At 41.4% G+C, this 27,039-nt stretch overlaps 5 protein-coding genes and 1 long non-coding RNA gene across 8 annotated transcripts in view; 3 read left to right on the top strand and 3 right to left on the bottom strand.

The window, feature by feature from the left end:
* The window catches only part of grk3 (G protein-coupled receptor kinase 3), a 56,503-nt gene extending 53,168 nt beyond the window's left edge, over positions 1-3,335 (bottom strand). Inside the window, exon 1 of one of the 2 annotated variants that reach the window (XM_030065980.1) lies at positions 1,144-3,335. In XM_030065980.1, coding sequence (XP_029921840.1) covers positions 1,144-1,256 — 113 coding nt within the window. In that variant the 5' untranslated portion in view covers positions 1,257-3,335. The remainder of the gene's footprint in view (positions 1-1,143) is intronic. The other variant, XM_030065981.1, reaches the window with a different exon arrangement.
* LOC115369382 (uncharacterized) lies at positions 2,847-8,971 on the top strand. Its single transcript, XR_003929158.1, has 3 exons — positions 2,847-2,919; positions 5,632-5,725; positions 6,058-8,971. It is a non-coding gene; the product is annotated as an uncharacterized LOC115369382 (long non-coding RNA).
* Positions 4,829-7,717, bottom strand: cryba4 (crystallin, beta A4). The gene is made up of 6 exons (XM_030065982.1): positions 7,600-7,717; positions 6,705-6,748; positions 6,038-6,156; positions 5,536-5,677; positions 5,208-5,350; positions 4,829-5,047 (listed from the first exon to the last, which is right to left on the bottom strand). The coding sequence occupies exons 2-6, from the start codon at positions 6,741-6,743 to the stop codon at positions 4,900-4,902; spliced, it is 591 nt and encodes a 196-aa protein (XP_029921842.1). The 5' UTR covers positions 6,744-6,748; positions 7,600-7,717; the 3' UTR covers positions 4,829-4,899.
* Positions 8,972-10,782: 1,811 nt separating the features above from the next.
* crybb1 (crystallin, beta B1) lies at positions 10,783-13,291 on the top strand. The gene is made up of 6 exons (XM_030065338.1): positions 10,783-10,862; positions 11,299-11,443; positions 12,071-12,189; positions 12,357-12,489; positions 12,634-12,776; positions 12,923-13,291. The coding sequence occupies exons 2-6, from the start codon at positions 11,321-11,323 to the stop codon at positions 13,098-13,100; spliced, it is 696 nt and encodes a 231-aa protein (XP_029921198.1). The 5' UTR covers positions 10,783-10,862; positions 11,299-11,320; the 3' UTR covers positions 13,101-13,291.
* Positions 13,292-13,979: 688 nt separating this feature from the next.
* acads (acyl-CoA dehydrogenase short chain) lies at positions 13,980-22,275 on the top strand. The gene is made up of 10 exons (XM_030065339.1): positions 13,980-14,086; positions 16,344-16,504; positions 17,539-17,688; positions 17,779-17,890; positions 18,574-18,725; positions 18,880-19,050; positions 20,135-20,272; positions 20,627-20,722; positions 20,818-20,874; positions 21,000-22,275. The coding sequence occupies exons 1-10, from the start codon at positions 14,059-14,061 to the stop codon at positions 21,150-21,152; spliced, it is 1,218 nt and encodes a 405-aa protein (XP_029921199.1). The 5' UTR covers positions 13,980-14,058; the 3' UTR covers positions 21,153-22,275.
* Positions 22,273-25,578, bottom strand: cldn5b (claudin 5b). Of its 2 annotated transcripts, XR_003929088.1 has the most exons (2): positions 24,085-25,578; positions 22,273-22,284 (listed from the first exon to the last, which is right to left on the bottom strand). XR_003929088.1 is itself a non-coding variant. In XM_030065341.1 (1 exon), the coding sequence occupies exon 1, from the start codon at positions 25,374-25,376 to the stop codon at positions 24,729-24,731; it is 648 nt and encodes a 215-aa protein (XP_029921201.1). In that variant the 5' UTR covers positions 25,377-25,578; the 3' UTR covers positions 23,892-24,728. The 2 variants fall into 2 exon arrangements, 1 of the variants encoding a protein (XP_029921201.1); XM_030065341.1 differs by lacking the exon at positions 22,273-22,284 and having other exon boundaries at positions 23,892-25,578.
* Between the last annotated feature and the right edge of the window lie 1,461 nt (positions 25,579-27,039).

The raw sequence follows: 27,039 nt of genomic DNA on the forward strand, positions 1-27,039 counted from the left end.
CAAGTATGATGAGCTTATTTACAAACATGAACAGAAGCTCTAAAGTCTAACTGACAACACTGGGAATAAACAAAGATACCCACCAGCAGCCATTTACTTGCATTCTGAAGAGAGCTGCTGATCTCATGTATTATCACTGTGCTCAACCCAAGTAGCATTGTGAAATTAGACAAACCTTGTACAAAAAGCAAGTATCTCCATAACCAAATTTAACCACATCCTCTTTCATGTCAAGCTGCATACTACATACCCACAGCCTGGACTGACAATGATTCAAACCCACGGGCTTAACAATGTACAAATTGGGTGAAGGAATATGGGGGTTGTGTGTGGGTGTTGGGGGGTGAGGTATTTTTTGGAAAGGCACATAGATTTTAGCCGAGGCCTTATCTTAAAGCAGTGGGCTATTTCTCTGGTTGTACAACCTCACTGATCAATGAGCAGAGGCTACAATCAGTAGCAGCAGTGCACTGGTTCAATAACAGCATTTATTGAAAGAGCAGCTGCCTCAAAGGGCTTGTACAGCAGCAAAGATAAGAAAGCAAGCCTCTCCAGCTTAAAAAAAAAAAAAAAATCTGTAGCACATGCGACATAAAACCAGAAATTAACGGACAGATGTAAGTCAAGCCTGTGATCAAAACCAGGCTGGCTGACCGAACATTTTGAAATACATATAGCTGAAGAGATCTTGCCAAGTGCATCACCAGCAACAATATCCCATCAGAAGATAACCATATGATGGGGGAACGTGTTTTACCTAGCTGTATCACAACCCTACTATGACAAAGGGTGAGCCACATGAGGTTTGCTACCAAATGAAAAGCTACCAAATGCCTAAACCAAGTGAATTAAATTCCTGTTAAGGGTTATTATTCATATCAATACAAATCAACCGGTATAACCAGTATATGGCTGTTTTGATGGGTGACGATGTTATCACGAAGCCAGAGAGTTGCTGCATGTTTGCAGACAGCTGAACTGACAAATGCTCTATAGTCATTATACTTGCATCAGGTTGGAGGGGAAGCACGCCTCTATCTCCCTATATGGCTACATGGCGTGCACAAACATCCATCACATTGACAAGCAAACAAACACGGTCTGACCACAGCGCAACATAAAGCTCTTTGTAAATGTAGTCACCTGGGCTCGGGGAGGATGATTTTCTTACTGGCCCGGGCCGCTGGAGTAGATTTGCTCTTCTCCATCGCCATCAAATAACTGACATCGGCGAGTACTGCTTCGAGGTCCGCCATCTTCAACCCTGGACGACCAATTCAATAAAATATCTGACTGGGGGGATGTTTTAGGGAATAAAAAAACAATGTCCACACGATATGACCAACATCAAGGGCCAAGGTGCATGTCAGGGCCAGCTGAGCGGATGGCAGGGCTGACCATCGACTGGATTAATGTCCGTTTTCTCACACTGTGGTCTGTTGGCTTCGTCTCAAAAAACAATCATTGTGAAAGAAAAAATGAAATTCTAGAGGGAAGACATTGGTTGTCAGCTCACTTCATAAACATATCATCCGTGGTAAGATCACAGTCCTTACAATCTCATTTAGTGCAAAAAAATGCAGCTCCGTTGAATTGGTATCATACGAACGAAAAAGGTGTTGCAAATACTCCAAGGGAAGATTGATGAGATCTTGTTTTGAGGTCAGTACTCCCTGGCACAATGCTTTGATGTGATATGTCTCACGGATAGGCAGATGCACTAAATGCTGGATCAGAGGAGAGGACCGCTGTCAAATCCTACAGGTCTCCTGCGAGTTTCGTAGTCCTCCTGTTGGAATTGTGTCCAAATGACTGATTTGTGTCCAGTTCCAGTGCGACATGTGTTTCAAGATTGTACTCTTAAAATTCCCAGGTTGGCGAAAAAATGATTTGATTTTTTGTGGGATCAGTAGCTGCACAGTCAAAAGGTGACTGGCTCAACAGTCTACGCCTTGACAGCAGAAAACCAGCTCTATTGTAATAAAAAAAAATACGGGGGACACGTGTATAACGCCAGCAGAAATAAAACCAGTTAGGCAAAGGTTAGATCATGGTGGAAAAAAAGAATCATGATTTGCATTCCATAAAATCCACTCAGTGCTGTTGTTTATGTTGCCGTCGTTGTTGGCTTCCTGTGTGAGCAGAAATGTTCCTTATCGGCTCATCAATCACCAAAATGTCGCCCAAGAGATGCAGTTTAGCTTACAAGCTTAACGTTAGCACCATATCCAGTCCAAGCAGAAGGGCAGCCAAGGAATCACAAGCTTTGCCCGCACGTCTAAATACGACTTACTTCAGCCTGCTGGCAATAACAAAATTCGGTTCGTCAGCTAGCCAGCCACCACGCTAGCTAGCAAGATGAAATGGCTAGCCAGCGAGCTAACTAACAAATAAGGGGTCCGGATTATCGGTCAATCGATAGGGCTGGTTGTGATTTTCACACGGCAGCAACACTAAAATGTCGTTGTTGCGAGTTGCAAGTCACGTAATTAGCTGGCAAACTAGCTGAGATTAACGCTGGCTCGATTTCACACAGCTATTTACCTAATAACGTAAACGGCAGCAAGTTAACTGGCTACTTGTGTTGGGGAAAAATGAATAGGTGTTTCGAGTTTTCCGGAAAAGACTCTGGGTAGTTCCAATGTATTCAAAAATGTCGCCGACACCGCACAAAATAATCCATAGCGGCTTCGTAACCCCGAGCGTTGGGGGGGACCCTCCTCGCCTGGAGACCCAGCACAGAGCTACTGACTGTGGGCTGATGGTGACGCTGATGGTGGAGGAGGGGGAGGGAGCGATGGAAGATGGTCGGCTAGCCAACGGTAGTTAGCTTGTTAACCGACAACTTTTCCTCTTCGCCGTTGACTCTGGCAGTTGATAACAACACCGCGCAAACCACTTTTACCTGGCGTTGGCTATGTAAGTAAAGAGATTAATCTATGACGATACACTACTGATGTGTCACTCTCGTAAATCGGTTACCCAGGTCGATATCTCAAACAAAACGATGAGACCCAAGCAGCGTCGCTCTCTCCCTTCCCCGACCGACTGTAGTCAGGCTATCCGGGCTGGGGAGCTCACACTCGGCAGCTAGTTAGAGCTAAGTAGCTCAACTAAGTATCCGTCCGCTGCTTCTCAGACTTGTGGCACTTGTGTCCTCTCCCCGTGTTGACGCTGGTGGTTTTCCAGCTCCGGTATGGCACATGTATATATGAAATCCCCCTTCGATAGATTTTTACTCTATTTTTGTTAGCAATGTTGCATTGCTTGCCTTGTGGTTCAACTTCCTCCCACTGCGACTGAGTTGCTTGTAAAACACGGAACGGCTTGTCGGCTGGGACCGGAGCGCTTAGTGTTAAGTGAGGGGGTGTATTTTTCACATGATGTGACAAATGCGTTGTCGTTTTTCAATTAACATTGTTGTCACGAGTCAAAACCAGATTCATCACAGCATTATCACAGTTTTTGGATTATAGTTTCGCCTGCGCCTGGATTTGATCATTTTCTTAAAGGATTAGGTATTCAGGTAGTCGTCTGTTTTGTCTGCAGGTAATTTCTTTCAAGACACTACATTGGACAAACATGTTAATATTTCAAGGCATTCATTCACCCATTCAGTTTCAGTACAAGCAATCAATACATCCAGTTGCAGTGAAGGTGCTGCATGAGCATCGCTGCTAGTAAATGTACAACTCTGCTTTAAATATTGTTGCTACAAATCCAGTATTCTTCATATTACATCGAAATGATGCAGCAGTACCGTCTGATCATTAATTATACTGTGAATGTCGATGGGATGCCTCAGTGAGCTCTACCAGTAACGTGTTTTTTTTTTTTTTTTTTTTTCGTGGAGACGTAGTGCCGTTTCCTGGCCAGTGATGGTAATGCCACTAGTCGCTGAGGTGCCTCTATTGGTTGTTAGGGGTAAACAGGGGTAGTGTGCTATATGGACAAAGTTTTAAATGCATGTATTCATCTCAAAATGTATAGGGTCAAATGAAGAATATTCATTCTGAATTGAGAAGAACACGAAGTAAATCATATTTGTGGTATAACTGTTTTCTGTTCAAATTGTTATTATTAAATTACCTCAGTCTCCAAACTGTAACATTGAATTATTGTAAGGGCATACACTCTAGTAAACATGGAATACTGATGGGCTACTGGGTACAAATAGGTTATTCTTATGTCTGCATTTTAGTAATTTCACATAGTAAAATAGTATTCACCTTCAATACCAACTAAGTTCAAGTGGAAAATCTGATCACAATTCTTGCTGTAGGTGGCATGGTCAATCAGAAACAACTAATTACTAAATGTCAGTCTCCTTATAATGAATAGATGTAGTGGCTTAACCTACTGAGGAAGCACCCAGGACACATTTGCACTAATTAACCAGGCTTTAGCAGCAAGAACCTGTTGAACCTTCTTAATTAATAAGGCTTAATTCGGTCTTAATTTAATAAAGCATGTTTGGTGAGATCACCAGTATCGTGCTGATGCACAGAGTTTATTCTTAATATGCAGCATAAGTTGAAATTCCTGTGTAATTCTGAGAGCTCTGTCCAATAAGAATTTTGCATGACCACAGTGTTTCATATGTGCTATATAAATAAACTTTGCCTCGCCTTCCCTTGCAGTGACTCTATTTTTTTTTTTATTCTCCAAGAAGAACAAAAAATAGTTTATTCATTTGAAGTGAAAAGAAATCATGGAATTTTTGTTGGTGTATAAATTTCAAGGACAAAGGATTATCTGTCTGTCTATCTAATTGTTATACCATTAGATCAGATAATCAGATACATAGGTGGAAGTCAGTAAGGTTTAAGAAAGACAGTTTATTCAGCACTGGGAATCAGTGGTGAAGGGTCCATGGGAGGAAGAGTTTGGAGTAAGTTGTTACTGCTGAATACGGCGGATGGACTGGATCTGAGGGGTCTGGGAGTGGGAGCCAAACTCCCTGAAGTGTTTATACTCTCCACAGTGACGATCACACTCCATGATATACTGGTATCCACGATAACCAGGGTACTGGTAGCACACAAATCTGTTGTGAAATTAGAGAAAGAGAGGGAAGTACAGATGGAGTCATTGCAAAATAGTTGTGAAAGTATGATTCTGAAACACTGGGATGCTTAGAAAATAGGAGAATAGGAAATCAAATGAGGAAGAAAACAGAAATAGCAACCCCCTTTGTTGACACTTACGCTCCAGACTGGACCCTGAGAGAGCCAACTTCATTGTTGCACCAGCCCATGGCCTGGAGGGAGGGATAATCGTCGCTAAGCTCACCCTTACGGCCCAGGAAGTTTTCACGCTCATAGATAGTCATACGACACTCTCTGTGGTTCTGGAGAACAAAAACAAAACAGTAGATATCAGTTATTTGGTCAGTCACTCAAAAACATGTATACGTTGAGTACCAGGCATTGGCTTTCAGTTTAAAACAACACTTACAAACATTATGTACAAAGGCAAATGATGGATGGAGTGAAAGAAGGACCTAATCTGATGAGAAATCCAAGTTCAACTTACAGCACAGGCAATAGGTCTGAAGGAGGTCATTCTCTCAATGTGATAGGCATTGCTACCTCCGAAGGCATCACACTGGGGGTACTCTCCCCTCTCCAGGACAAACTGCTGTCCCTGGTAAGAGGCGTGCTCATAGCCCACCCAGCTGGGGACAAGCAAGAGAAGAAGAGACAAGGGTGGAGCCTTAGATTTGGTAAATATCACTTTCTCATTTCCTCTCTCACTCAAAAGTCTTAGCCATCTGCCCTGACTAACCGATAAAATCATATCATCTTTTATAAATTGTCACCATGACCAAACCTTGTCACCTTGCTTGTGTTGGGCTAAAAATTACTGAACCTAACTACTACGAGTCTATATATAAATATATATGTACTTTGATTTAACAAACTGTGAGCAGATTGTCATAACATGCATTTTATGGAAATGAATGTTTTGCCATTTCTAATCGCTCAAAATGATGTGAAGCCATCTTTCCTGTGTATATATATTTCTGTTTACTCACGCTCCGCTCTCCACCCTCAGGGAGCGCACAGTCTCGAAGCCAAACTCCATAACATTGCAACACTCAGAGGTGAACTCATGGCGACGGCCCTGGAAGCACTCCTCATCAAAGACAATGATCTGACAGGGAAACAGGGACACTTCAGGCAGTCTGATGCACACATATGGTATCACATAAACCCACCGAAACCACTTACAGATCCTCCATCTGATGTAAGAGATCAAATCAGTAGCTTAGTTATATCACACAAAACTATGTTACCTGATTGTGGAAATGCACCCAGGAAATGGGAGAAGGGGTTTAATTCTAACCAACACCTTTTTAAAGAGCTAATGTTTCTACCTATAAACAACACAGATATCGAGGGGAAAGATAAAAATCTTATGTTGTTTTAAAAATTCAAGTCTTTGTTAACATGATTTAGATACGTCTTAATTTGGTCTGGATTTATTCTGTTTACAGTTTCTGCCAGCTAGGACAGAAATAGTGGTTCTGGCTAGACCAGAGAGGACCTGGTGATAAATTGTGTGTCTTTAAGGATAGGACATTTTTTCTGGAGACTGCTGGTCATATCTCAGGGAATCCTCTACACTGAGCAGCCTCTCTGAACAGTAACATATGTCCTGGGAGGTGATGTATGAATCTGCTCTGCCATTCCCAGACTCACCTTCCAGTGGCCGGAGAACTTGGTGCAATGGTGAGTCATCTTGTCTGGAAGGAAAAGACAAAGCCATTAACCAAAAAAAAAAAAAAAAAGAGTTGGGGCAAACATCTGTAGATAACAATCGAATGAGGGCATGTAATACTTTGTACACATACTCTGTTTGTGACTAAGTCTCTAGTGCACACACACACACACACAACTGTGCAGAGAGGTTAGCTAAACATGCATTCATTTCTGACTGGAAAAAGTTTAGCATCAGATTTTGCCAGCATCAACAGCAGCAGCCATCCAACAAATTCGTCAGTAGCTAGTTACAACACATGCAGTGTAGCCATGCAAAACTGAAGCAACACTACTTGAAATTTCACAGCATGAGATCCATTATTATGATATTTTCCTCAAAGCCAAACTCCAGTATACAGAACACTCTATATAATGAAAGGCCTGAATTGCGACATAACACATGAAATGGCCTTTGCAACCACAGTGTTTCTCACATGGCTGAAAAGCACTAGCTGGATAATAGCTGAACGCTGAATAGCAGAATCAGCCTGAATGCATAATTGCTGAACTGAAACCATCAACATCTATTTATAGCTCCCAAACAAAATTGAAGACAGTCAAAGAAGCCAGGGGCTTCATCTCTGCTACTTTGGCCCTTTCTCCCTCCCCTTCAATCTCTTTATCTTATTTTCTGCCCATTACTTCCTTGCTGCAACAGAGATTTTCTCCATCACCTCTATTTATCTCATCCACTGGTGGCAGTGATGGCCACTGGGCCCTGGAGCCTGTGGATGGATGGCTGCTGTGTTGTGGGGATTGGGACAGAGTGTGTGGGTATGGGGCTGCTACCCTGGCTATGCTGCCCTGGCTGGCTGGGTGAGGGACAGGGACTCACCTTGCTTTGATGCCCTTGGGTTGTCCTGCCGTGAGAGTGAGAGGAGCCACGCGCCCCCACCCTTTTAAAGCCTCCCCTGGCAAGGGGCCATACTGAAAGCCCCGGCTCAGCAGCAGGGAGGGGCTTTTCTTTGTCCCCCCCGACAAAAGCATGGTTAATCTATGGAGGGGCAGAAGTGCAGACACCACATTATCACCCACGGCAGTGGACATGGACGCATAGGAACATTGGAGAGGCAGGACACAGCATGGGCTGCTGAGAAAATACTAAGGACCAAGGAGATAAAGGGGGTGGGGTGCAAGAAGAGAGAGGAGATGCTCCTGAAAGCTATGCTCATTGTTTATTTATCCCCTGATATTTGTATTTGCTTCAACACTATTTCTCTTTTAGTATTTCATGTCTCCTGTTGGCTTTAAATACTTAAGATATAGAAATATCTACACATTTTTTTATGTGCTTAGTGCAGAGCAGCTCACAGGCTGAAGTAAAAATAAAATCTATAAAAATAACTGTAAAAATAACAATAGCAATCAGAATTTAGCTGATTTAGCTTTGATATAACAGTCCTTTGTTTGGTATATACATTGATATTCTTTATGATTAGAAAAATGTGGTATGATTCACGCTGCATCACACTGAATAAATCTGCCATAGCTCCTCTCATATTAAAGTGGATAAATTAAAATAGGTGGGCAGATAGATTCTGACAGTTTTAGCATGAAAATCTATATGTTGTTATATGTTTACATTATTGTTTGTTTATTATATATTTTCTATGTTAGTATATATAATTGTAATGTTTATGTTATTATATATTTACCACTACTACATAATATAATGGGCATATGCCATACAGATCATGAAATCTCATACATGTTTACAATGTTCAAAACTTTATGTATGGGTACTGGCATATATAACAATGTTATCTTCTGCTGTTAGGGTGATTATTAACATGGATCATTTGTTAAAAATGCATAATGCAGGGGTGCATACAGGGTAATACAAAGTTTTGAATCAGCCACTGTTTCTCCTCTCAACATGGAATTAGTAGAAATCAGGAATCAGTAAAAACAATGCATGCAACTGAACCCTCCCTTTGATACAGGTGCTGCACCCGTAATGACGTAGTTATATCCCATCAATGGTTTTCCAAGCTTTTGGTCGATTAGGGTTCACCTCAACACATTTAAATGTGACTATTTTACTGTACCTGCTATAGACTGACAGATTAAAGAACAGGTTTATTCCAGAGCCATAACTACACTAAACACAGCAAAAATTTGAACATCTTGTAAATATTCACTGTGCAGTACTGATATTAATCGTGCAATACCTGCAGAATGTGAATGTTTTGTGGGTGGAATGCATTTTTTATTTCCTTTTATAGGCTGCTAAATTGCATTGTTTTTTGTGTTTTTTTTTTTCTTGCATCTTAAGGATTTCACCTTAAAGAGCACTTTCTTGCACTTTCTTGCTCTTTAAGGATTGCATTTAAATTTCATTGTACTTGCACAATAACGATAAAGACATATCCTTCGTCATTATGCTTGATTTGTGCTGTAACAAGTTGAGTAAAAACAAGGAAACGTTACTGTAATAGTTATACTAAACACGTATATAGCATTTATCTCCTGTTTTCAAAGTTGTTATTATTAGTGTTTTTATAGCTTCAAAAACCAAGAAATTTGAAGGCTCTGCACAAGGATTATCCAGAACAGTGAGTTTTTGTTTTTCCATTAGAGATTAAAAGCTTAAGAAATACATTGAGTGTGTGTGTGTGAGAGAGAGAGAATCAGAATACGTTGAATGACTGCTTACATAATCAAACACTTGTAAACAAGCCAGCAGAAACGCTGCACATGGCCAGTCCAACTTTAAGCAGCACCTTAATTCCTCCTGCTCCCAAAATTAAGCATTGACCTCCTGTGTCAACCAAGTGTAGATATAAAATGTCACTTCAAATACTGATAATATACATCTCTATCCAAAGTGCATCAGTGTAATGAGGGTTTTATTAAAAGAATAACATTTTCCAATCTGTTTTCACGAGACCCAATTCAATTTAAGGATTGATTTACTGATTGATTCTGACCGTCTTATCACACACAAAAAAAGATATCTTACACCTGCAAACCTGTGTTTTCTGCATTCCACATGATCATAATACAGCATGAATGTGAATCACATATTACAAAGGAGGATTAGTTCAGGCATAATCTACACATAGGTATAATTGCATTATCAAACACAGGTTAATCCTGCTTCTGGAGTGGAAATAATTGCACCTGTGGTGATATAATGCAAACATAAGCCAGTTATAGTTTATCTGTGAAAATCCAAATTCTAGGAATTATGATTGGGTGATTATTGATATGTATCATTTGCGATAAATACAAAGTTAAGGGATGTACACAGTGCAATAAAAGGTTGTTGAATCAACCCACACTGTCTCCTCTCAACATTAAATTAGTAGACATCAGGAAGCAGGAAAAACAATGCATGTAATTCATATTCCCTTTGAGGCAAGTGATGTGTCTGTAGGGATGTAGGTACAAGTATATTAGATCAACAGTTTACCAAGCTTTTGGTTCATCAAGGGTAACCTCAACACAATTAAATGTGACCATAATAACTGTAAACTGACCTTGTTGTGTACTTATGTTTGATTAATACTCAATTATGTCATGTAAAGCAAACAAAACAATATTGTGAAATTTATAGCAAACAAGTGTATAGCAGTTATTGCCTGTTTTCCAGATTTAGGTTTTATAAGTATTTTTAATAGCTTCAAAAACCAAGAAATTATATGGTTCTGCACAAGGATCATCCAAAAAAATAGTTTTGTTTTTTCATTAGAGATCAAAAGCTAAAGAAATACACTGTGTCTGTATGTGTGTGTGTGAGTACAGAGAGAGAACGGATTAACTCTTTGTGCAACACTGGACCTTTGCATTCCTCCTCTCTATATGCAACTATAGCTTGTAGCCCTACCACACCAACATACGGGAAAATGCCTTTGTCAGGAGTTTCCTTTGATAGTAAACTGCTTACAGGCAGGCCAGTGGGGCCAACAGTGTTTCTAGGCTATGCGATGACCTGGTGGCTTTGGCGCAGGCCAACTGTGATGACGAGAGGCATTCTATTGTGTTGTGAGCCGCTACGTTTAGCCTTTGCCAGAGTATAAAAGCTTGGGTGCAGCGTTGAAGGGACCAGCACGAGCCAGCCTCCCTCACACGGCACTGCAAGCTGTACTAACGCAGGTAAGGAGCCACAGACACAGACACACACCAGACAATCCACTGCAGTGCAGGGACCACCACACAATCAGAGCCAGGGCCCATTCCCTGCCCACCATGCCCAGGCAAACCACCCTCAGCCTGGGCAAAGGCCCAAGCAGAAGTCCAGGCCTCAGGGCCTAAATTAGTACCCAGTGCAAACAGCAGGCTTCTGGGATGTCTGCTTTAGTCAAAATCCTAAACACCTTTTTGATATAGAGACTGTATACACACAAAACATACCTATCAGCCCTAAGTCAGAGTTTTGGTGCCACACCTTTACTCGGCTGATGTGAACATTTCCTTTTCGCGCCTTCTGTCATCTACCTTTCCCTTCAGTTTTACTCTCTTAGAGTCCTATCACTTTAGCTTGAACCCCTTTTGATTTTTCATTCTCCATCCTCCTCCATCCCTCACTTAGACTCTCCAAAAAGTCCCTCACCATGTCTCAGACTGCCAAGTCCGCCTCCAGCCAGGGCACTGATGCCAAGGACAAGGGAGCCCCCGCCCCCGCTGCCACCAGCAAGGCCACCAAGACCGGAGAGCCTGGCATGGGATCCTTCAGAGTGAGTCGCATCAAAATTAGACTTCTTAATGAACAATACATTACTACATTCTTACATTCTTTAGTATCATTATATACTTGGTTTTATTTACACATTTTTAATGGAAGCCATTATACAGCAGGGTTGGGATCAGATCGCTTTTATTTACATTTATTCACAAAGTGGATTTTCTTCCAAATTTGAACACTAAATATTTTGCTGTGTAGCATAACGCAGTTGTTGACACCAATCCAGCAAGAGATTGATTTCTCATTTCAGCAATATGTGAACTGCAGATTCAATTTTACATTTTAAATCGAGTGGACTGATTAAATCCTGATACTTAGCATAGATGCTTAGAGTGTATGACCAGAGAGTTGAGCTACTAGTAATGGAAAACAACTCATGGGGTTGTAGGAAATTAATTTATGTTTTAGACAATTTCATTTCATGTAGCTGGTATTGCAGATGAAGCCAAGAGACCTGTTTTATCTTGTTGCATTGCTTCATATTGTAATTTTGCGCAGCAGTCAAATAAATAACTAGACTAGCTTGGATAGATTGCTGGGAAACAGTTTGCTTGTTGCTCTGTCCTCAAACATTATTCTGTTGGTTTAACTTATTACTTCTGATATTACTTCTGTGCAGATCATGCTGTTCGACCAGGAGAACTTCCAGGGCAGGATGATGGAGATCCAGAATGAGTGTATGAACGTGTGTGACCGTGGCATGGATAGAGTGCGTAGTATCATTGTGGAGTGCGGCCCGTAAGTGGACACACACACAATCCAGATTTTACCAACAACTGTCAGATAAACCTTCAATCAAATATCTTTCTACTTACGCACATTTCATCATTATATTACCTTTAATCCTTCTCTCTGATCCTCTCCCCCTTGTGCCCCCCCTGTGCCTGGCGGCCCCCCCTCTTCAGCTTTGTTGCCTTTGAGCAAACTAACTTCCGTGGGGAGATGTTCATCCTGGAGAAGGGAGAGTATCCTCGCTGGGATACCTGGAGCAACTCCTACCGCAGCGACTGCCTCATGTCCCTCAGGCCCATCCGCATGGTAAGGCCAAAAATAGAAGAAAACAAACTTGTTATTATTGCCAAAAATATGGGAGAGTGACAAATCATTCATGTTTTTTTTTCCCCCAAACCCCTTAACTTTCCTGCTTTCTCTCTTTTCCCATGCCCTATTTGTTCCCTGCAGGACAACATGGAGCACAAGATCTGCCTGTTTGAGCTCTCCGACTTCAAGGGTAACAAGATGGAGATCCAGGAGGATGATGTGCCCACCCTCTGGGCGCACGGCTTCACCGACAGAGTGGGCAGCGTGAGGGTGCCCGGAGGAGTGTAAGTACACACACATCCACACTGTCCTACACAAGTAACAGGAAAAACCCAGAAAAATCCTATAGTGACATAACTACAGTGTAGTACAGTACAGTTAAACTCAGCACTAACTGTCCTCATCTGCTCTCTCTCTCTCTCTCCCGCAGGTGGGTGGGTTATCAGTACCCTGGATACAGAGGCTACCAGTACCTGTTTGAGTGCGGTGACTACAGGCACTACAACGAGTTCTGCGCCTTCCAGCCCCAGATCCAGTCCATGCGTCGTGTCAGGGACATGCAGTTCCACCAGAGAGGATGCTTCAACCTCACCGCTGCCAGCAAGTGAATGACATCTGCTGGTCATCTGGTGTAGTTGTAACCAGCCCTCTCATTTTTTCTCTACCTTTCTCCAACCTTTTCCTAACCTCCACCATCGTCCCTCCATCCCAAAGGAAAGAAACAATGACAGCATTGTACCGGACAAACTTAAATGACTTTTTATGGTACTAAGAAATAAACAATTTTGAAAAACCTGAACCTCCCTGACTGGACTGCCTGTATTCACCCTAAAAAGTAGTATAGTGTTCATTCAGTGATTTAGTGTGTATCCATGATGCTCAGCTACGGTTTTGTAGTCTAATAGGATGGACCTTTACTTGATGCCTATGCAATTTCATCTCATCTTACTGAAGAGTTTCTACTCACACTCCTCGAGAAAGGAGGGAATAGTTACATGCCAGCTTATGATGCCTTCAGGGTCCCTCGAAAGTTCCGGTTTCTATCTTGACAAGGTGTGAATGAGACTGACCGCACATTCCTGTGCTTTTTTGGTCGGCTGAACCCGAACGAAAAGATATCTCGGTCTATGTTGTTTTACTTTAGAAACGGCACATAGCATTGTGCAGCAGCATCATATGAATAAGAAAACAACAGCCTGATAATTGATGTTCAAGTCAGCTTACTCCAAAAGCAAAGCACGAACATCCCCAAAACTTGAATGATAGACCATGAAATGTGCAAAGAATTGTCTGCACACTAGAGTTGGCTCCCATAGCTTTTTACTGATGCTGCCACATGTGACGTCTCTTCAGATAATTCAACTCATTAAAAACAGCGCTATGTGACATATTAAAGAGACTTTGAAATTGAAATTATTAAACACCTTTCAAAATTACGAATTATTTTGGGAGAAACCAGAAGCTAGAATTCCGACAGCACCTGAAAGCAGCCGCGTACTACATAAATAACACCTCTTCTCATACTCAGCTGGTTGCACAAGCAAGCCGTGAAGAGCATAGCTAAAGATGGCTGCAATTTTCAAAGCAAGGAAAGGTTGGTGCCATTTATATAAAACTAAATAAGTGTGTTAACCTTGCTATAAGAAACATTTCCTGCCCTGGTAAGCTGATATTAGCTTTATATTAGCTGTGCGTGGATACATGCAGTGGGAATACTCAAGCTAACTTAGCTTAGCTTCCTAGCTAGGTAACTGAAAAAAACACATTGGCGAAACCTGGACCTGTCACACTATCATCACTTCATTTGGCAGTAAAGTCAAAACACAGCTCAGTTTCTACTTGATGGGTGTTTATGGGGTCATGAAGTGTTTTAACGTCAATGCTACCGAGGTTAAATAAGGACTGTTGGTTAGCCCAGATACGTGCCGCTCTACTATGGCGAGTACAACACGCCAAACTTCATTCAAAACTGTGTCAAGGAATTACGGCCTTGCTAATCAACAAAGTGCATATCTTGTCTACATTGTCGTAATATACTGTGTATAATGATACTGTTAGCTGGTGAATGCAATGTCATGTTATTCACCAGGCAGCAGTTTAGTCCGATGAGACGACAAAATGAAGATGTCACTTCGTTACCTAACGTTACCGCGCTCCTCGATGGATTTGCATTTTCTGATTTGTAACATTTCATTATTACCAGCTTTGGTCATCATTTTTAGTTTCATGCCTGAGAGCAGAGTTACAGTTTTACAGCTGAGGGTCTGTGTACTCCTCTAAAGTTGTAACCCAAAGTGGGACAAAGGGGAATGATGTAGCAGTGACCTTTCACCTACATTATGCTGGCTATCACCTTTTACTGTCGCTTTTTCTTCAAGTGGCTTCTTTTTGTTTTATTTTTCAGATAAAACAAAATGGAAAATCAGGCATGTGATACGACTTCATGTAAAATAGAAACGTGCAATATTAATATCTGATCATTTATGTGTACTTAATTACATGATGACAATGATAATTCGTTTCCCATAATTTCGGGAATACTTAAAGGAAGTATGTGCCTTGATACATCTAGACAGGATTCAGTCAGATTAAGGGGTTGCAGTAGCCTATGGTGTCATCATTGTCACACTTTAATGGCAGCTAATGGGGATCCAATTAAAGAATTAATCAGATAATTTACATTACATTTTGACTTACTTTACCTGGAATAAATATTCATATTATATATTAAGTGCATTTTAATAGGTAGTATCACATTGATGTAAGCTATATGGAGATGAGGCCTTGTAATCAGGAGGAAGCACGTGGCAATTTAGATTACCGCTTATTTTCACTAAAGCTTTCATCTCTCAAATAGCTGAATGGTAAATGACCCAGATTTAATTATGAGATCTAATAATAAGGTAATGCCACCAGTGTTGGTACACTTTGAAGACTCCTGGTGTGCTTGCATATCAAAAAGCAATTACATATTTTGTTTCCTCAATCTAATGTGAAGATGTCTAATCAGTGCTTTTCTGATAATGTAATTGATTTAGCACTACATCACTGCTTCATCTCTGCAGATCTATTTTTTTCTTCTGGGCAAAATAATTGTAGACACTGAATATGTGACTGTTGATAGATATGGATAGTGAACCTTTTACAAGTGGATTACTGTAATCTCTACCTTGTCAAACGATTGTTTCTCTCTTGTCGTCTTTGTTCTCTCTGAACAATTCACAGATACTCTCATCCAAAACACATGCACAAGAATATGTATGTTGATATCCTTTTATGTATGCGTGGTCTGAACTTTAAGGTTTGATTATGATGGGTTGAAGTTTAGGGGGGGCATAACCTCATTGAGGACTCACTTCATTGGGCAAAGTGAATGTTAATTATACGTCTATAATTATACACTGACTTATAGAATGTTACTGATTGTAATAAGCGAGTTATGAATACCATATGATAATTTGTGTTAATTCACATTGATTTCATGCCCTCATCAATCACATTGCATTTTTGTGTTTTGAAGGAGGAAACTTATTCGTTGCTCTTAATTATGTAATACGACACTAACAAAATTGAGGAATTCATTTTTTCTCCATTGTAATGAAATCAAAGTCACCAGTGCCTCTCCAGCTTATCGGCGACTTAAGTTTATCTCTGGGTTCTAAAATTTATTTTAGAGAGTTGCTCGCCCTGCCAATAGGGAAATGCAGACATTCCAAGTGGCATATCAGTCTTCCCTTTTTAGCTTTCAGATGTGTTTCAAATATTTTGGAATTTTATCCCCTAAAAATCTGGTATAAAATGGTATGAAATATCTGCAAATGAAAACTGTCTTTTCTTTGTGTCTCCATCAGCCCTTGGCTTGTGTCTTAGTGGCTGCCGAAGTCTAACCCAGCTAGCAGAGTTACCTGAGATGCATCAGATGCTGAGGCAGACCTGCAGAGACTACGCTGACAGAGAACTAACTCCTATTGCTGCTAAACTAGACAAAGAGCACTCTTTCCCTGCCAAACAGGTAGACACACAAACACACAGCAGTCGCTCAGTGTGACGCTTAGACTGTGTCTTGCAACAAACTCAGCAGCTATGGAACTCACCATCCAAGTACACGCCCAACACCAAGATAAAATGAGGGGGCGAGGGAGCAAGCTTTTTTCTATTGCATAAAAGTCTCAAAAGGTTATCATCCTACTATGCCTTTTTTATGAACTTCCTTTTATAGGCACCAGGTAAATGTTTACCAAGGGCTCAAAAAAGAGAGAAAAAAACAGCCTCATGCAAGTCTCTTCATGGCATTTTAAATTTGTCATTCCAAATAACCAAAAAACCTTGTGTTCTGTCACTAGTGGCTTAACAAATGAATGCATTAGTTAGCAGTCCACTACAGCTTCCAGCACACAATCCAGTCTGGCTGCATGGGCACTCACCCACACTAGCACACACCGAGGCCTACAAACAGATGAACACACATGCTATCACTATCAGTGACTATGAAAAGGTAGAAACACACATGTGATCCAAACATAGACTGCATGAAATTCAACAAATAGTTTAGCCTCCAAGGAGCAAACAGAGACAGATCTGCTCGGCTGCTCTTTTACTGTTGTGTTGCTGTTTCATCCAGAGGGCAGACTGAGGACAATTTAAAGCCTGACTCAGCAACTAGTTATGTTGCCCTATTCAAGATATACAGACTTGATCATGGCTGGCTTATGGGGAGAATAAATGGCTTTCTGTATGTCAGTGTCGGTACTGATTAGAGTTTTGGCCCAAAATACTGATTGCATAAATTATTTTTTTTATAATCCTTGACATGAAAGACTGGATAGAAGACAACAAACATTGTAATAAAACAACTCTCTTCTAAATTTGCTTGAAAGGAATGAAAGGACAGCTGCTTCTTGAACTGCAGCATTGACAGCACTGATGGTGGTTAAAGATGTGGTTTTATTTTATTCTTCATGGTGTAGGAATATTTGCTATGCCTTTTTGAAGTGCACTGTTTTGTTTCTGAAAACAACTGTCCTAATGTGCTCTTGTATTTTCCAGATTCAGGAGTTAGGTGCCATGGGTGTCTTGGCCATGGAAGTACCAGATGGGCTTGGTGGGGCTGGGATGGACTATTTGGCATACAGTCTGGCGGTGGAGGAGATAAGTCGAGGCTGTGCCAGCACTGGAGTGGTGGTCTCCGTTAACAATGTGCGTGCAAGTTCTGTGGTTGAGATATGTTGATAATCTTGATTAACTGTGTGTATTTACCTGCACTGATCTCCATGATCTGTTCTTTAGTCTCTGTACATCGGGCCAATATTGAAGTTTGGTACGGAAGAGCAGAAAAAACAGTGGATCACCCCCTTTACCACTGGAGAGAAAGTGGGCTGTTTTGCGCTCAGTGAGCCAGGTAAATATACATACACACAGAACCGCCTCTCTCTTTGTGTCATTCACCCACAACTCAGGGATAAGAGATAAGAGACATCATAAAGGCGTGAGGCATCAAAATCATTACTGATACGCGAGTAAATAAAGCTAGGGATGGGCAGCAATAGGGTTATACTTATTTTGAATCCTTGAAATGTCCTTATTGATATGAAATTTTTGGAATAGGATAGCCTGATATATTGTAGTTAAAATAGCCACAAAAACTCATGGATTTTGAATTAGCACTCTATTCCATTGTTACATGTTCCCTTAAAAAGCCAAGAGTCAGAACTAATATTTATAACAAATTCATGTTAATCATTTTCATGTTGATATGCATGTGTGCACATTTAGGTAAAACTGTGACACTCTACTCTGCATCCTATTTTTTATAATAATCAGTTAAGCTATGGAGCTAAAGTTTATGCCGTATGATCTGTTGCAAGTCCTGACCTCATGCTTTCAGTTTTATTTAAGATTTAAGCTCATAAAAACATGGGCATTATTTTTACATTTGTTTGTTATTTCCTTTTGATACACACTAACCCATGTCTGTGTGTTATCTGTAAGACCGGTGCATGCCTGAAATTTGTAGTGGGGCACAATACCCATAAACCCCATACACAGCCCATGATGAACACAGAATCCATATTTGGATCCTAGGTAATGGCAGTGATGCAGGTGCAGCCTCCACAATAGCACGTCAGGAGGGAGATGAGTGGGTGCTGAATGGAACCAAAGCCTGGATCACCAACAGCTGGGATGCCTCGGCCACTGTTGTGTTTGCCACCACAGACAAGTCACTCAAACACAAGGTAGGACACAGCACCTTTCAGTTATATTATGTACAGATCTATGAGATAAAGAGTGGATTGTTTTATTGAGCAACACTGTTGTAAAAAAAAAAAAAATCGTTATTCTTCCTCATCTCCTCATCCCCTGCCCTACTTTTGTTTTCTGCATCGGTAGGGCATAAGTGCATTCCTGATCCCTATGCCATACCCAGGTCTGTCACTGGGGAAGAAGGAAGATAAGCTTGGCATCAGAGCCTCATCCACTGCCAACATCATCTTGGAAGACTGCAGGATACCACTTGGCAACATGCTAGGTCCTCGTGGTGCTGGATTCAAAATTGCCATGGTATTTTAGAGAATTTTATTCACTATATTACACAACGTATAATTTTGAAATTGCCAGTGTGCATATGCCTCTGAGACATAGATAAATCTCCATGTTTGACCTGTAGAGGTGTCAGATATGCCAAGTTTCCTGGTGCTAGAAGTGAACCTGTGACGTGATTAAGCTTGAGACACACTAGGCAACTCTCCTCTGCTTGTAGTTGGAGAGCGTGGTACACTTAACAGCTGCAGTTTGCTGAAATACTGCTGTGACTTCTGTCCTAGAGGGCATCACATTTGATAGGTAGAGCTGAAGAGGATGGCAATCTGCCTGACTCTGGTCACAACAGTTTGTTCTGCTGCTGCTTAGTGTATCCAAGTCCCCACGCCACCCCTGCGTCTTACTTCACCCATAATGCATCATTTTTATATCAAGTACTCACCGTGTGCTGCCTTCAATCCATGATGAAAAACGTTTAGTCGCAAGCCTTAACGGTAAACTCATATTCCAAAAATGCTAACCATCTCTGATCCAATGGAAAAAACTAGGCCCCTGATTTTACGATTTTGCAAAACACTATCAAAAGTTCTGTTTAAAAAAAGCTTGATAATCCAAGTTTCTGTTATCCAACCATATGCTCAGTACATCCCAAACACACATAATTTTTGCTTAATCTTTCTGCAAAGACCACTTCTGCAAAATCTTCATGCGTGGTCATGAAGTGTGCTTGCGTCTGTCCAAGCTGCCCATCCAATGCAACACACAGTGAGTATCTGATTACGCATTATGTATACAGTATCCCTTTAAAATAAAATCAAGCATGTTTGATTTTGTTTAAGGGTACTAGTAAGTCCTTGGAGCACTAAAATTGTCGCACTGCAAGACCGTTTCTCCTGTGAGGCTCTCAGGGAACTCCTAAGACCATGCAAATCAAAATTCTAGGGAATGTCCTTTATTGTGTCTCTACTTTTACATGACAGTTGTAAGTTCTTAACACTGAATTTACCGGACAACACTTACTTTTACTGTGTCATTCTTCCAAACTATGCCTGTAAAAAGAAATCCGTTGTATTAACAAAGCAGCATCTTTCTCTGAAATATACAGCAAACCCTGGACAGTGGCCGTATAGGCATTGCAGCCCAGGCGCTTGGTATTGCTCAGGCTGCTCTGGACTGTGCTGCAGACTACGCACACAAACGCACTGCATTTGGAGCCCCCATTGGAAAGATGCAGGCCATACAGGTATGAATGAGAACAAGTATGTAATCTTGAAGTAGTCATCCTAAAATGATGAGACAGATTCGATGACTAAATTGCAACCTTGATTTGGAGAATAGTGCTCGTCTTGCACCACAATGCCCCCGTTATTTTATTTCACTGTGTGCTGAGTTGATTTTGATTGCATTTTCAAGCTGTGTTTATATTCATATTTTTGCAGTGTTTTAAAATATCAAATATACAACTTATGTTTTGCTTTACACTTGCTTGTGAAACCTGCCTTTTTGGAGTGTATGTGTAAATTCCCATCATCCTTATACCCTGTAAAATCCCATTCAGTTACAGTGTGTGACTTTTACATTTTCATATGTTGCCTAGTTCAAACTGGCTGATATGGCTCTAGCAATTGAGAGCGCCCGTCTGCTTACCTGGAAGGCCGCAATTCTACGCGATGCCAAGAAACCGTTCACTAAGGTACAGAGTCTGTGCTGATCAGATGGGTTTGAAATGCTATGCAGTATGACATAACATAACAATTTCTTAATTCCTCTCTCCATCCTCCCCTACAGGAAGCAGCCATGGCTAAACTAGCAGCTTCTGAGGCTGCGACATACTGCTCACATCAGGTAAGAGACCAGCAACAACATGCCTTTGTTAATACATATCATGAAGTTATGATGCTGAATAAATCATTCCGACATTGTTTAATTTTTTCTTGTTATCTTGTTCATTTTCACTTTGGAATTTCAAGTCGATCCAAATTTTGGGTGGAATGGGTTATGTGACGGATATGCCGGCGGAGAGGCACTATCGCGATGCTCGCATTACAGAGATCTACGAGGGAACCAGTGAGATCCAGAGACTGGTGATTGCTAACCAAATATTGAAGGAATACCAACCGTAGACACACCGTTACTGCTCTTGGTACAATATGGACCCAGACCACAGATCCAGTAATCCAGTATAAGATGACATAAGATTGTGTCATTGTCTCATTCAAAAAATACAGATGGTGATGTGATCTGGAGCTGGATTTGTGTTAACATCTGGCATTTATCATCAGCAGGCCTCTGTACCAAGAGTACATTCAAGATGACACCGCTCGCTGAATCCATTGTCTGTGTCCTTTACCTCTGCTCAATCCTAGTTCAAGGGAATCCAGCCACAATTTCAAAATCAATGCAAGCTTGATCATCTCCAGGGATATTTCAGAGATGTTACTTAATGGTTCAGGTTTTCTCAATTTTGCCTCCACTGCCTTGGAAGATATTGCCGCCCCAGATATTAGTGCCATCTCAACAGCAAGATCGGACTCTCAGCCAGCATTTTGTTAATTGAGGATGGATTTATCTGACATCAGTTTTGTTTCTCCTCAAAACAAACTGTGTTTCCTCCTAACCCCCTTTTTACCTCTGTGCAAGACAAATGTTCTATCTGCCTTTGATTTTTCTTGGTGCTCTCCAAGCAAATGAAAAATTTGGATGTAAGACGAGTCTTGCCACTGGAGGGCAGTAGCTTACCTTTTCATTTCTTGTTCCATTTATGTGCTGGGTAAAGGACAGCAATATCATGAATCACTGCATTGTTATTTTAGTATTGCAATTACACACTGGTGTTTAGGACGTACACATAGACCATACAGAATGTTGTAAAGGCAACTAAATTCACTTTTACTTTATGGATGCCAGTTGGGGATGTTACATGAATTACAAACATGAAACGTCTCAATTCTGTTGGTCGGCACAGTTGACATTGTCAAATCAGTAATAGTGCATTCACTCTAGAATTAATCCAATGGATTTGTCAAAGACTGTAAGAGGCTGTGTCATGAAATGTATGCTCTTTATTATGGTGATTTTCACAGTCCTCTATTGTGCCTCAATAACAGCTGTACATATTTTATCATAATTTATGGTGCGTGAATGATAATAAAACAAACAAACAAGCAAAAAAAAACACTGTTATAGTACTTTGTGGATAGCATTTAGAAATTAAACAGCAATTGTACTGAAATGGCTCCTAATAAATTTGTCCCTCTTGAAACACCCACTAACATTTTTATATAAATGAGGTCTTCAAGACAATCTTAGACTGAGCAAAGCAGTAAAGGGATCATGCCAGTGATTCTGCATGTTTTGTGTGATAGAAACAAAATGTATAAGCAGTCGTATTTCAGTACACCGGTAGCATTTTTCCTCCCTTTTATTCAGTCATTGGTTTTTACTTTTTCTTCTATGATAGGAAAATGAACTGTCAGACTTAAAACTTTCTCCACACCAGTATTCCATCACCATAATAATGTTGTCCACATTAGTTTTCCTAAAAGCAGCAGCACCATTGTGTTTTGATGGCTTGAGGTTGGGTGGAGTAAAACGGTCCCTCCGCTTGGGAAAATAGTCCCCGGAAAATGATTTGCTTTACACAGAGAATTATCAGTTCTGTGGTTTACGAATGTTGATGACTTTGTTAGCCACAGAAGCATACCATTGAAACAAAAATTCAAATTTGAAAATGGAGGATTTTCAGTCACATGTGAAATCTTTAGTACCTCGAGTATCCCTGTCCCTGTATAATTTGCAAAATGGTTTGTTGCAACGTAAAATTGTAGTAAATGGACCAAACATTCAAAATCAATGGTTATGGCCCTGTGATCCTTAAGTGCTCAAGTGGAGCCTCTCAGTAGCCGACGGGAGAGGACTGGTTGTACACGGAAGCTTCTGGGCATGAAGGTGTACCAGAATGAACATGAATCTGGACACTGCTGAAAGAGGGCCAGCATGCACAATCAGCATTCCCTGTATTAAAACAAAACAAAACAAAATCTGTCTTGCCTCTCCCCACTGCAACAGTAGTATTCTTAATTGGACTGGCCACTAGAACAGAAGCCAATGTGTTTTTCTACTATATCTTTGTGTATATAGCTGCATTCTTCTGTTTTCCTGTCTCTGTTGATCCCAATGTGTTTCTATGCATGCATATTCTTATTGTTTATTCACATGCAGCTGCTGGGTGCTCTACTGGCCCAGATCTTGGCCAGGCTTCCTGACCCTACAGTTACTCCCCACTGATTGTGCCGATCATGCTGATAGTGTGTGCCGTGTGTATTGTTAAGAGTGGCCTTGCGTGCTCCTGTGCTGTCCTAATGGCAGTTTAACACAGGTCCCTTGTTTCCTCTCTATAGAAGTGTGTGAACTGGCTCCTTAGCTGGGAGACTTAATTATTTTGACGTCATACTCTGGCTCCATATGATGTTTCCCACTACTTGCAGAACACTTGTACCTCACACAGCTATGTGCACGTGCAGGCACATGATATTGTGTATAATATCAAGTGGTCAGATGCTGTAATTGTTGTAAGCTGGTTCTCTTCAGCTTCAGGATACTTACAAGTGGAACTTTTATTTGAGTATTGGGCCTCATTGTAAGGTTAGGCACATTTTTATGCATAAAGTGTCGTAATGTCGAACTAAGCAGCTTAGGCTTGTATGGTTTATATCTTAAGATTTATATTTGGGTTTGTTGCGTGCCTGCAAATGTGTGTCTGCGGGATTTTTTTGTTTTGTTTTAAGGTAGGCATCAGTTGTCCTGAATTGACATGTAATAAGTGAGCAAGTGGCTGCATGCAAGAGACAGACAATTTAACGGTTGTTTTCCCTTTATTAGAAAAGTATGTCCCATATAAAGACTAGAAAAAAAATGGCAGCAGGTACACAATAGAGTACATGTATTCAAATGCAAATGTCCTCCTTTGATCACAATATGAGTGCACATTGGTCTGAAGGCCTCTGCAATGTGGGAACCAATTTCAAGCACTAGTCCCTTCACACACACACACACAAAAAAAAAAAAAAAAAAAAAAAAGAGCCTATTTACAGTGAAACTCCACAGCTATTCAGTTGGGCCAGGAACCGTGGCGCACCACTTGACCCATGTAGAACAATAGTTTGAACATGTTCAATGAAAAAACACATGACCACAACGACATCCATGCAGAACCCAGACAAAATTCCCATAAACAAATGAAATGATGCTCTCATAGGCAACAAGTGTCAGTCTCTGGCATTCAAACTCTGCATTCAGTGACCCATTAAACCTCTGCCAAACCTCTAATATCTCAGTATACTTGAAGTGCATGGTGATGCATTACAAGCGGATTATAAACCCATTTAGAAGATAGACTCTGCCTACAGTATTTGTCAGGTAAACATTAAAAATACATTCAATTCAGCATTCTTAACTATGCAGATGCTCCATGAAGTAGGCTATTCAACCACTCATTTTTGCATATTCTGCTTATCATATTGATCCTGCACCCACGATAATGAGCTTGCGATATAATGAGCACCACTTCAAGTAAAGTGTTACCGAAAATGAATTACACGGTGGCTTTTGGCCACACACCCTTTCATACTTGGTCAGCAGTTTGGCTGAAATTTCGGTGATGACTGCGCAAAACAAATGTCTCAGACGACACTTGGACTCTACACGTAATGCTTCTTGTCAAAGTCCCCGTTGGCCGTGATAGTCTTAGTGGGAGCATATTTGATGGGGTAGGCGTTCCTGAGCCCCGGAGGAGAGGAGTAGCACAGTAGGGTGCCGCCGAGCAGCAGAAGCGCTGTGGCCGCCCAGCCGATGTAGATAGCCGCTCCAATCTCCCTCTTCTTGGCTGAGGGCACCTGTGGGTTGTGGAAGTCCACAATGATATTGTTGGCCATCCAGCAGAGAGGCACCAGCACGAAAAGACCGCTGATGATGTAGATGACCCCTCCGGCATTGACCACCTTCGCCTTCACGAATTCATCCTTGATGCAGTTGGTGCACTGCGCCCCGGCTATGGTCACCGACAGGGCAGCGACTCCCAGCACGGCGGAGACCACCGTCAGCGCCCGGGCCGTCTGCAGGTCCTGGCTAAGGGCCAGGACTGAGTCGTGCACTTTGCACTGCATCTGGCCAGTGCTCTGCACCACACATGACATCCACAGCCCGTCCCAGATGGTCTGTGCCACCACAATGTTGGACTCGATGAAAGCTGTCACCTTCCACATCGGCAGCCCGCAGGCAACCATCACCAGCAGTGACCCTGTTACGCACAGTGTCAGGCCGAGAAACTCTAAACACGCAGACAGCATGGTTACTTCTTATGGTCTTCTTATAATTCTTCCTTAAATTAAAAAAAAAAACTGATGGAAAGTGATTTCTTCCCTGTACTCAGTTCCCTTGTCTTGAAAAGTTAGTGAGGCTGCCTGTTGATACTGAGCAGATGCTCTGCCGGCTGTGCAGCGGTCAGTGTCGCCCCAGATCATTGAGCCTGCTTGCTGTGTGGCTTGTCATTTATGGGACCACCAGGCTGACGCTACAGCAGCACACACATCGAAACAAACGGAGCAACTTTGGCCCAATCAGCACACAATGCATCCTTGTCCCAGCCAATAAGCTAGTGTGTGTGTGTGTGTGTGTGTGTGTGTGTGTGTGTGTGTGTGTGTGTGTGTGTGTGTGTGTTGGTCTGGGAGAGTAGTTAGCAGCTGAGTTAAGTGTGTTAACAGAGGGGAACACACCAGATGTGTGGTGCTTTCCTGTGATTCACAATGAGTTGGACAAGGAAAAAAGCAGCTTAATGCAGGAACAGCGATGTTGATGAGGTTTATTAGGATTTCAAACTAGTCATCTGAGCCCCATATTAAAAGAAGTAGGACGTGAGGAAGTCACTGTTTAATGCCGAACAGAATACATATTTGAAAGCCCAACGTGTTTAAACACATGGAGAAAAAAAGTTGTTAGAATATCCTTTTCTTTGTAGATTACTGACCTATACAGAAAAGGGCATTCTAATAAAACATAGGTAACATAAATGTGGAATTACATTCACCCAGTTCAACTAGTAGCACTGTTGAAACAACATCTGAATGACAGGCACCAGCCATAATAATGTTAATATGTAATGATGAATAATGGGGATTTTGTGAGATATTACCAAAACAATACATGTTAATGAGTAAGAATCAAAAATTTTGACTTAAGGTTCAGTTTCTCTGAGGTCTAACAGAGTCTGCTGTTGTGCATTCTGGCTCACTGGATAGACTCTGGTACACTGAATAAATACAGCGCTTTGTTAGAAGGGCATGGGATTGTTCATTTAGAAACTCTGCTATCTGGTTAACTGATTTGACTGGCTATGACTGGTAGTATGACCCATTTTTTTAGCCTTGCAGCCTGTATTTTGGGACACACACAGCAGCGACACAGGATGTAGTCGAGAGCGGGGCTACGCTGATAGACACCATTGTGTTCTGACAGTGTTGGTGACATGTTCCCTCAACCCTCTTTTATCACGATTATGTGGTCGCACTGGCGAGACATGATGCAGCCTGTGTCAACCAAAGTAGCACTGTTTTACACATCCCACATGGTGTGGAGATCACATGCAAACTCAGCACTCTGATGGGAGAAGCTGAGACACCCGAGGGCCCAGCAGGGGCCCAGAAGAGTCTTACTACAGGGGGGGATACTTGTTTGGAAATGGCTCTTCTCCAGCCGTTCAAATTTTAAAATATGCACCAGCTGGATTACTCTTTATCAAGTTCTTGTTGAATGGTCTGCTGTTTTGGAGTCTCAAAATAGCATCTAGTACAGAGGTTACTGTGTGTGTGTGTACGAAGTGGCTGCTTTTAGTGTTTACTGCAGAGAAACTGAAGCATGTTGATAACAACGTGGACCCCACCTAATTACTTTGCTAAAATGTAGGAAATACACAACAAACCCAATTTGTTCCTCAAGTCATGAGGCTGTCCCACA

The sequence above is a fragment of the Myripristis murdjan genome, chromosome 12 (assembly GCF_902150065.1).
Source record: "Myripristis murdjan chromosome 12, fMyrMur1.1, whole genome shotgun sequence".
Classification (NCBI taxonomy): domain Eukaryota; kingdom Metazoa; phylum Chordata; class Actinopteri; order Holocentriformes; family Holocentridae; genus Myripristis; species Myripristis murdjan.